At 38.3% G+C, this 11,313-nt stretch overlaps 1 protein-coding gene across 1 annotated transcript in view; it reads right to left on the bottom strand.

Annotated features, from left to right (window-relative positions):
- The window catches only part of RYR2 (ryanodine receptor 2), a gene marked incomplete at its 5' end in the record, with an annotated part of 557,937 nt that extends 546,940 nt beyond the window's left edge, over positions 1 to 10,997 (bottom strand). Inside the window, 1 exon segment of the mRNA NM_001082757.1 lies at positions 10,878 to 10,997. Coding sequence (NP_001076226.1) covers positions 10,878 to 10,997 — 120 coding nt within the window.
- Positions 10,998 to 11,313: the final 316 nt, after the last annotated feature.

Raw genomic sequence — 11,313 nt, forward strand, 5'->3', positions numbered from 1 at the left:
ATTGGGGGAGTGAACCAGCAGACGAAAAACCCCTCCCTCCTCCCTCCCTCCCCCTTTCTCTCCTTCTCTTTCTGTGTGTAACTCTTTGAAATAAATAAATAAATCTTTTTAAAAAAAGTTTCCTACTTTAGGGATGGCAATTATATCATATTTTGCCCTTTATATCTCTACCCTTTCTTAACCAGGTAGCAACATCTAAATACTAAGAATAATTACTTTTATATAAATTAAAAATACATTTCAACAAATGATGCTCTTCTGACCCAGTATAATAAACTGCAAAAAATTGTTACATGTCTTTGTATATATACACATTCATTCATTCTTTACAGACTACATGTCTGGGCATCACTGGGCTATTTCTACCGTGTCTACTATCTACTTTCATTTCCTTTTAAAATGTTGGCAAAGGAACATCATTAGGCCTATCAGTTAAGATGCCTATTTCCCACACTGGAGTGTCTGGGTTTGATGCCTGACTACAACTCCTCATTCTAGCTTCCTGCAAGTGCAGACCCTGAAAAGCAGCAGTGATGGCTCAAGTAAAATAAGTAACTGGTTTCCTGCCTCTCATGCTGGAGAGCTGGGTGCATTCCTGACTACTAGCTCTAGCCCTGGCCTAGTCCTAGTCACCGCAGACATTCAGGATATCAGCGGACAGGAGCTCTCCCTCTGTCTGTCTTTCTCTGTGTATACATGTGTGTGTCTACCTCTCTCTGTCTTTCCATCTGTTAGGGATCCACTCAGGAAGGAATGAAATTCATCAATGGAGAGAGAGACTGCACTATAGCTTGCACAGCAAACCACTGTTATACTATGTAACCACGCTACTATGACTATGGGGCCTAGGAGGGCAGTATTACTATGACTATGGAGTGTGGGAGGTTGGTGCATGGGTGGAGTTGACCTTTAAAAACTGTATATAAGTGGACCCTCAGACGCTGTAAACAGAGGTTGCTCAGCCTCTCTCCCCGGTCCGTAGCACCTTGTGCCCACAGGGAATGCTCCTAGTCTGTAGTGCCTTCGGCCCACAGGAGTTGGCTTGAGCGATTTCCCCCCCAGTCGCCTAGAATATCAATAAAGTGTTTAGTTTGACTTTCCTCAGTCTCCTCAACTCTTCCTTCATGGCAACCTGGCCAGTTCCCGGAGGGGTAGATCCTGACACCATCTATTTCTCTCTCTCTTGTTCTGTCTCTAGCTAGAACACAATGATTTAAAAAAAAATGGTTTCTGATAATTTATGGTGTTTCCCAACTACACTGCTCTTTCCTTTGCCTCCCTTTTGTGCAATTCTGTAAAGTCACAAGAATAAAGACAAACAAAACAACATCATTGTATTTATTTTCCCATCATTATGCTTTTTTATTTCAGTTAAATTTAGGAGAATATGTTGAGAAATAAGTATATATTGTTTAAGGTATTTTATAAACTTTATTTTAAAATGCATTTTACTTATATCATCTAGCATTTATCTTACACTGACAGTTTTATTATTCAAAATTTCTCACTTGAATAAGAAGAGCAGTTCATCTGGAATATCACAACTACTATGCATCATTAATATCCTAATGCATTATTTATGGTGGTGAATAATATTCCAAAATGAGAAGTCACTAAGATAAAATATTGCTCTATCATGTTCCACTACTAGAAGAAATACTTTTAATTAAAATGATGCCATAGAAATTGGAATAAATGGCAAGAGTTTCTGATATTGTTCAATATTCAAGATGTAACTTTCGTTATAGAGCTGGATGAAAATCACCAACAGTGTTTTAACCAGTATTAGCAATATAGAATCACTGAAGCATTGGGTTGAAACAAATCTTAAAAACCCGCCATCTCTATCCTGAATCTACATATATAAACACAATAACACTATACTTGTATCAATAAGATCACTATATAAGACTGACGCTTTGTGGCAGGCTCTGTGGTGGAGCAGGTTAAGCCACTACCTGCAGCACCAGCACCCCCTATGGGCGGTGGTTCAAGTCCCAACTCCTGCATTTCTCATCCAGGTCCCTACTAATGGCCTGGGAAAGCAGTGGATGATGACCCAAGTCCTTGGGCTCTGCACCCATGTGTGAGAACTGGAAGAAGCTCCTGGTTCCTGGCTTCAGCCTGGCCCACCCCAGCGTTATGGACATTTGGGTACTTAACAAGCAGATGGAGGATCTCTAACTTTGCCTTCCAAATAAAATAAATAAATACTTTAAAAAATTGATGCTTTAAGTGAATTCTCTCTTGTGGTAGGAGCATTATGACTGTTGATTTAATTATCACGTGCCAGTAAAACAATGATCCTCAAACTATGTCCTATGGAACTCTAGTGATCCTTGAGATATGCAATCATGTGTAATGATAAAATCTTTCTCAGTTGTACAACTTCTCAATTTTAAATTTCTATAATAATTGGTTTCAAACATTTAAAAACGATCACTGTTTCATATAATAATCTATTAGAACCTGAGATTCTAATTTAGTATATAATTAAAAATTATTTTAAAACATTTAACATGTTTTAGATCACATGGGCAAGGTGAGACTCCACATCACATATCTTATGAAATAATCAGTATTAACCATTGCTAATGATTAAAACTACTCTTTCCTGAGGAATCTCCAAACTGACTTCCATAGTGGCTTTACCAGTTTACATTCCCACCAACAGAGGGTTAGTGTCCCTTACAACCCAGCCATCCCACTCCTTGGAATTTACCCAAAGGAAATTAAATTGCCAAATAAAAGAGCTGTCTGTACCTCAATGTTTATTGCAGCTCAATTCACAATAGCTAAGACCTGAAATCAACCTAAATGCCAATCAATAATAGACTGGTTAAAGAAATTATGGGATATGTACTCTATAGAATACTATACAGCAGTAAAAAAAATGAAGTCTGGTGATTTGCAAAAAAATGGAGGAATCTGGAAAACATCATGCTGAGTGAATTAAGCCAGTCCCAAAGGGATAAATATCATATGTTCTCCCTGATTGGTGACAACTAACGGAGCACCAAAAAGGAAACCTGTTGAAGTGAAATGGACACTATGAGAAACAGTGACTTGATCAGCCCTTATCCTGACTGTCGAGGAACAACTTAATACTTTATCCCTTTTAGTATTTTTTTTGTTCTACTTAATATTATTGGTTGAACTCTTTAATTAACACACAATTATTCTCAGGTGTTTAAATGTAACTGAAAAATGATCCCTGTTAAATATAAGAGTGGGAATAAGAGAGGGAGGAGATGTACAATTCAGGACATGCTCAATTGGACTTGCCCCAGACAGTAGAGTTAGAAATGTGCCAGGGGATTCCAATTCAATCTCAACAAGGTGGCATGTACCAATGCCATCTCACTAGTCAAAGTGATCAGTTTCAGTTCATAACTGATCATAATCACAGGATTATGAGTCAAAGGGATCACATAAACAAGACTAGTGTCTGCTAATACTAACTGATAGAATTTTTAAAAGGAGAGAACAATCCAACATGAGAAGCAGGATACACAGCAGACTGGCAGATGTCCTAAACAGCAATCTGGCCTCAGAATCAGCCCTTAAGGCATTTGGATCTGGCTAATAAGCCCATGAGAGTATTTTAGGCATGGAAAGCCAAGACACTCTGGCCAAAAAAAAAAATAATAAATAAATAAAAATAAAATGACCTAAATGAAAGATCTCTGTGAGATCCCAGTGGAAAGAATGGGCCATCAAAGAAGGAGGTACCTTTCTCTGAAGGGAGGAGAAAACTTCCACTTTGACTATGGCCTTGTCTAAAGATCAGAGATGGCAAACTTAAAAGGCTTCCATAGCCTTGGCAACTCATGACAAGAGCCTCGGGTGATTACTGACGCCATAAACAAGAGTGTCAATTGTTAAGTCAACAACAGGAGTCACTGTGCACTTACTCCCCATGTAGGATCTCTGTCCTTAATGTGTTATACTATGTGATTTAACGGCATAACTAGTACTCAAACAGTATTTTACACTTTGTGTTTCTGTGTGGGTGCAAGCTGTTGAAATCTTTACTAGTTGATCTTCTGTATATAAAGATTATTGAAAATGAATCTTGATGTGAATGGGATGGAAGAGGGAGCGGGAGATGGGAGGGGTGCGAGTGGGAGGAAAATTATGGGGGGGGGCATTGTAATCCATAAGCTGTACTTTGGAAATTTATATTTATTAAATAAAAGTTAAAAAACTATTCTTTTCATAAATATAAAAAGTCAAATAAATTAGCCCCAATGAAAGTGTTAAACCAAATACTAAAGTAATCCTTCACAGAACTGCATAGGCAGTTTTAAGTTAGCACATTCTTTGTTTGGTCATCATTTAATATCCCCATGCCTTCAACAGGGAGCTTAAACTCATGTGGTCCATCTGAGCTGATTAAAGTTATTCTGCTATCACTAAGACATAACACAGAACATTTATTTTACGTCTGTTCATGTATTTAATATCCCTAATTATATCCTTTGAATGTTAATTATGAATCATTTCTTGATGTAATACAAGTTAAAACTCTAAAATAACCCAAACGTTACCAAAGGAACATTAGATTTAACTGGCAATTATTCCCCTTATTAAATATTTTCCTGATCATAAAGTGATTAGAAGTGAAAAGGACAGAAGAAGAGCAATACCTAATATGTCCTGACGGTGCCCATTATTTCAAGTTACTGTTGCCAGGAGTGTGATTTTCCACTATAGAGATTGGTGGACAGCAAAGCATTCCATGCTTAAGTCTATATTAGCCACACCAGAATCCAATTATCATGAAGTACCAATGCTTACTTCTATATATACACACATATAACAAGGCAATTTCAAACAATTTGGAAAATAATGGAATTAAAAGACAATTCACATTTTCCACAAAGTTGCTGAAAACATCTCATATGTTTGTATGTGTTTAAATGAGAGATATAGTTGTGTTATGGAGTCTGGGCTACCCTAATACTAGTGTATTTAAATAATGCACTAAGTTCTTTAAAAAAAAAAAACAGTAAAAACTTATTTGAAAGTCATAGTTACAGAGAAAGAGGGAGAGACATTTGGTGGTTCACTCCCCGGATGACCTCCGGAACCATGGCTGGGCCAAGCCAAAGCCAGGAGTTTCTTCAGGGTTTCCCACATGGGTGGTAGGGGTCCCAAGCATTTTAGCCATCTTCTACCACTTTTCCATGCCATTAGCCGGGAGTTGGATCAGAAGTGGGGCAGCCAGGACACAAACAGCAGGGACAGGAGCCAGTGCCCATATGGGATGGTGGCATCACAGGCCATAGCACTGGCCCCTAAGTTACTCTTTTTTTATTGTTTATTCATTATTATTCTCTTGGAGAGCAATATTGAAAAAGTTAATAACATCTTTCTTCCCCCTTCTCTCCCAGCCAGTTATGATATACTTTCAGACAATACCTATAAGGCAATCAGAAATTTGAATATAATTCTCATATTGTCTCCCCATCTTCTCCCACTTGTTGGTTGCGACATTGAGTCTCTGTTTTCCGAGCATGGAGACCTTCCACACAATTGCTCCACCACAGCCACTGTTCAGTGTCAGTTCTTGAAGCTCATTTGTGTGGAAGGTTCACCACCCTTCCCTGTGTCAGCCTCTACTGTACTCCGTCTGCAGTACATTCCTAAAGAACGGCTCAGGAAAACAGTATCTATGGTTTTCTTTTCACGTTGTTAAGGATTTTTACATTGAAAAATCATTTTGGCTGGACTCACACTTCGACTTCAATTCTCATTTTCTTCCTTTGAGCTTCTTAAATACATCACACCATTGCTTAGTCAGAAAGCATTGTTGTTCAAATGTCTGATGACAATTTTATTTACTTTGCCTTAAAAGTGATTTGGGGCCGGCGCCGCTGCCCACTAGGCTAATCCTCCGCCTTGCGGCACCGGCACACGGGGTTGTAGTCCTGGTCGGGGCGCCGGATTCTGTACCGGTTGCCCCTCTTCCAGGCCAGCTCTCTGCTGTGGCCCGGGAGTGCAGTGGAGGATGGCCCAAGTCCTTGGGCCCTACACCCCATGGGAGACCAGGAGAAGCACCTGGCTCCTGCCTTCGGATCAGCGCAGTGTGCCAGCCGTGGCAGCCATTGGAGGGTGAACCAACGGCAAAGGAAGACCTTTCTCTCTCTCTCTCTCACTGTCCACTATGCCTGTCAAAAAAAAAAAAAAAAAAAAGTGATTTGGTCTTTGGTCTTTTAGCCTGGATTCAAAGGATTTCTTCCTTATTACTTTTAAATTTAAATGGCCTTCTTAGATGATCTTTCTGGCTGATTAGGAAGTTGACTGTGCTGGGGAGCCAGGTATGCATGATGCCTTTCCAGCAGGTAGTTTCAGGCAAGTGTAGTTGAGCTATTAGTTTTAAATATTCACTTTTCTGCTGCTTTGGTTTTCTTTCTGAGCCTTCTGATACAAGTACATTGTTCTTCCTTCCTCTCTCCAATATCTAGCATCTCCCATGTCTTTTTCAACTCTTATTTCATTTTCTTTGGATTTTTGAAGGTTATCATATTTCCATCTTCTATTTGGTTGATGTGCTCTGGTGTTACTTCTGATTCAGTCTGTACTTCTAAAACTGATTTTTTTTATTGTTTAATTTCCTCTTATCCTCTTTCAGCTCTCTTCAAGTCCTTCTTCTGTATTCATCTTATTTTTGAGTTTATAATGTATGCTATTCTTTCATACAGTCTCTTATTTTCTGAATCTCTTTCAATTCACTTAAAAATACTGGATAATGGCTGTGAGTCTGTTTATCTGTAGACCTTTATTACAAACACAAGTCATTCTGCTCCCCAACCACTCTCTTTATTACATATAAAAGTACATATGCAAATGAAAATTATACATAATTAACAATTATAATTGTATATGCCCCATAAATTAAATTACATGAATAAATTATACATGATTATAAATAACTACTTACCTATGATAAAATTATAATGACTACAGGCATAAAGGTTCTTAGGGAAAAGAGGGAGCGCAGGTTTTTCAGCTTTGGCTTTCTCCTGTGTTCCAAAGAAGCACCGTTTCTCATTTCATGACATCTATTGGTTCTGCCCTACTCCCCTCCTTTTGGCTGCTCCTTCTCTATTTTTTGTGTCCATCATCCCTATTCAACCTGGGTTCTATCCTCTCTAACTTCTCTTGGGAAAAGAGCTCAGTCCTAGCTGGGAACCTCATGTGGTCAGTTACAAAAGTCTGGAGAAACAAAATTGCTCTGGTAGCATCCATCCTTCCCCGCTTCCTTGGCTCCCTGCTGGAGCTGGCTGACCTGTTCACATTGGCACACCATGCTTTCCGGGGGTACATCTTAGGCCTCTTGAGAAACAACAGACTCATGCTGCCTTTCTTCCACTTGCTCCCATACACTTCCTACTACCATATGAGGGGATAACTTGCCACCTTGGTGTTTTGTTTTGTTTTGATACTGTATTCTCTGTGGGTTTGGGGCTTTACAATTTTCATGGTCCTGCCTATTTTTCTTTTTTAAAGATTTATTTATTCATTTGAAAGTCGGAATTAAATAGAGAGAGGAGAGACAGATAGAGGGGGAGAGGGAGAGGGAGAGGGAGAGGGAGAGGGAGAGGGAGAGGGAGAGGGAGAGGGAGAGGGAGAGGGAGAGGGAGAGGGAGAGGGAGAGGGAGAGGGAGAGGGAGAGTTCTTCCATCCTCTGGTTCACTCCTCAATTGACCACAACAGCCAGAGCTGCCTCTATCCGAAGCCAGGCGCTTCCTCCAGGTCTCCCATGTGGGTGGAGGGGCCCAAGGGCTTGTACCATCTTCCACTGCTTTCCTAGGCCATAGCAGAGAGCTGGATTGGAAGTGGAGCAGCTGAGACTCGAACCGACGCCCACGTGGAATGCCAGCACTGCAGGTGGCAGCTTTATCTGCTATGCCACAGCACCAACCAAGGTCATGCCTATTTTTCTGTGGAAACTCAAATAAATGAAAGAGTATGCCTCCCTGATAAGATCATTTTTGCCTAAATTTTCAGTAACTACAGGGCGGATCTGCCTGAACAGGACTAGATCCTAAATGCAAAAACTCAACTTCTCAATTATATAACATACAGACTAAGATGAAAAGCCATTCACATCAGGAGCACACACAAAGCATTCATAATGATGAATTAGAAATAACCCATCAAAACATTCCATCTGATGTAAATGTTTTTATTTTCTGCAGGAAAATCTATGCTTAAATTATGAACCACGCTCTTTGAGGCAGACATCAGCCTGAATAAATATCCTAGGAACAAGAAACATAGCCTTCTAAACAATAAATCCCATCTTTGATTAAAAGATTCTGTAGCTTAAGATATTTCTGGGATCATTTCCAGAAGCACATATAAAATTTACAGTGTCTGACTACTTACAGCCAATAATGGTTCTGTTCTCCCTAGCTTTACGATAAATGCAGGAGACACCAATTCAAGAATAAACGACCATATTCTATTCTCTACCAGTGAAAGTCAAACCCAAATGTGTCCATGCTATTCCAGTTACACCCAGGTTTACAACTTTAAATGTGAACTAGAGATCTAGAGTTTTGACTATTTGTTACTGTACAGAATTGAAAGTCTATCTTATAAAATATAATTATCCTATTATTTCCCTTTCAAATAAATAATCCACTAAATTATACTAGTTTAAGACACTGTGCTTTGGGACTCAAAAATAAAACAAACGAGATGCCTCTAATCCTGTGGGTGTTCAGAGGCTGGCATTTGTACCTAGGATTCCACACACACATGCATTCAGAATGAAAAGGAAGTACAAATATTACCCAGAATTAAGCCCCACCAGCCGCATAGTAGAAGCACAGATACACAAAACACTTAAGAACCACAGAGGGGAGAATCTAGGGCATTTCAAAAAAAGAACAGAGACTGAAGCAAGCTGGATTTCAGCAGACATAAAAGCACAGGAAGGATATACAAGGCAGAATTAACAAAGACAAAGACAGATATGAGTAAAACTGACATATTAGGGGATCCCCTAGCAGTCTGAGCTGCATAATGGAAAAGATTACATTATAACAACGGAAAAACACAGCTCATATTGGTCTACTGAACTTTAATTTTATTTCTAATCTGATGCTTAATCTTGGTATCTTATCTCCAATGCAAATTTTAAGATAAATTAGAACTGTGTAAGATAACATGAAAATAAAAACAGATAAATTGTTCATTTCAACTAATCATCAACAGTTACTAAAGTCCTTAAGAATCCCTCCTAGGAATTAAACAATTTCAATGGATGCCTAAATCCTACTTCAATGCTTGGCTGTTACATGAAACACCTATTATAGAATGGAGATGTTAATTTTTAACATTGGAAATCAGCTGTTACATGAAAGGACCAAGAGAACAATAGCTAACACAGTGTTTCATATGTGTAAAATCAAAACCAGCTAAATGGCCAGAATAGTTCTAACTACTACTACAAAAAAAAAATAAAAAATCACAGGGAAAATTACAATTATTAAAATGTTCGATAATAATTTTCAAAATCAACACATAACATAGCAAGTTGTACAAAAGGTACTTAATCAACAAATATCAAATTAAAGTAATCCTGTAGAAAGCTATAAAATACATAGTATTTTGCTATAAACTCTTATAATATTAATAATGCTGTCTGGTACCAATTATTACTATAAAAATCATGTCTGTACCTTGCTCAATTTTTTATTAACACATAACATTTAACATATTTATGAGGTACAATGTGAAATTTTTATTCTAATGAGATTGTATAATATAAATAATGAATCAGAGATTGAATCAAAAGACCTAGATATGAGAAAAGTGATTAGTAACTCTGTTGCTCCAAGTTGCATTGAGAATTTTAATTATAGACCTTGACTTTTACTAGGTTTTCGATTTCCTCATGTTATAAGGTAACTATTAATTCTCTTACTGAAACCATTAATTGACAGCATATCTGTCAAAGTGCTTGCCCAGTAAAATAAAAAGTATTCCACAAAATATTGTAAAGTTGAGTATCTTCTAACTAATTTCCTACCCCCAGGGGCATATTTTCTCTTTCTCTTTGTTGTAATGTATCAGCAACTCCATTCCTCACAGCATGTTCTACCATGGCTTCTAGTAGCAAAAAGTAACAGTCCCTACTCAGATTGATCTCAGAGAGCACCTTCCAATTAGCCACCCTACATCTACTATTCCTCTTTCTACACGTGCTAATCCATGTAATAACCAAATAATCTTTTAAATATCAACTCAAGCAGCAGAACTCACTTGGATCCAATGATCATAGCCTCCCCACACACTAGGAAAGAACCTTACCCTGTAGCTACTTCCTGGAAGGCCCTCCACAATCTGGTCCTTCGACCACTTGTCCTCATTACAGTCACTTCATTCGTGTTGTGGCAGCTGTAGTGGGCCCCTGGCTCTTCCTTAAACACTGTGTGAGCGTTGCTAACTCCAGCCCTTGCATCACCTGAATACTCTGTGTGGAATGTTCAAGAACTTAGCACTGCACACTTCCTCACTTCATTCCACCTGCTCAAACGTCACTGCCACAGGAAGGTCTTCCCTTCATACTGTTTCTGAAAGGGTCAATCTGTTCCTCATCACTGTCTACTCTGCTTTTCTTATCAGTTCTGAAATTACATCAGCTACTCATTGCTTACTTTTCCACTAGATTATAAACATCATAAGGCAAGGACTTCATTGTCCTAACAGCAGTATTCCAGTTCCTTGAGTGCATTAAGGGCTCAAAAATTTTCTTGATGGTGAAAATATTTTTCATACACCGTTAGGTTCATATACTGTGTGCTCCACAGAAAATAGTAGAGTACGCCTAAATAACTAGTAAAAATTGAGTGTTCTACCTTGGAATTGGAAGTAGACTCCAAGAAACAAAGTCTGTTGCCAAATCCTTCTGCTGCCAAGCATAGCTTCTGTTGTTCTTTGTGGATGGTTGCGGTGCACTGCAGAACCACTTCATCATCCTGCAAAGAGAGAGAAAAAGAGAAAAAAATGAGATTTGACATGACAAGATAGTTCAAATCAGATTCAGAAAAACATGATTTAGGTGCATTTGAAAAATCTGAGCCAAAAGAAAGAGCCCAAAAGTAAGAACAGCTGTCAAAACATATATATATATATATATATATATATATATATATATATATATATATATATATATATATATAGAATCAATCCCACATTTTATTTGAAAAAAAAAAAAAATCCTGTGGGAGACACAGGAAAAGCTACCACCACTCCAGGCCACGTAAAGTTTTCTAATCACTATTACTGATCTCC

The sequence above is a fragment of the Oryctolagus cuniculus genome, chromosome 13 (assembly GCF_964237555.1).
Source record: "Oryctolagus cuniculus chromosome 13, mOryCun1.1, whole genome shotgun sequence".
Lineage (NCBI taxonomy): Eukaryota > Metazoa > Chordata > Mammalia > Lagomorpha > Leporidae > Oryctolagus > Oryctolagus cuniculus.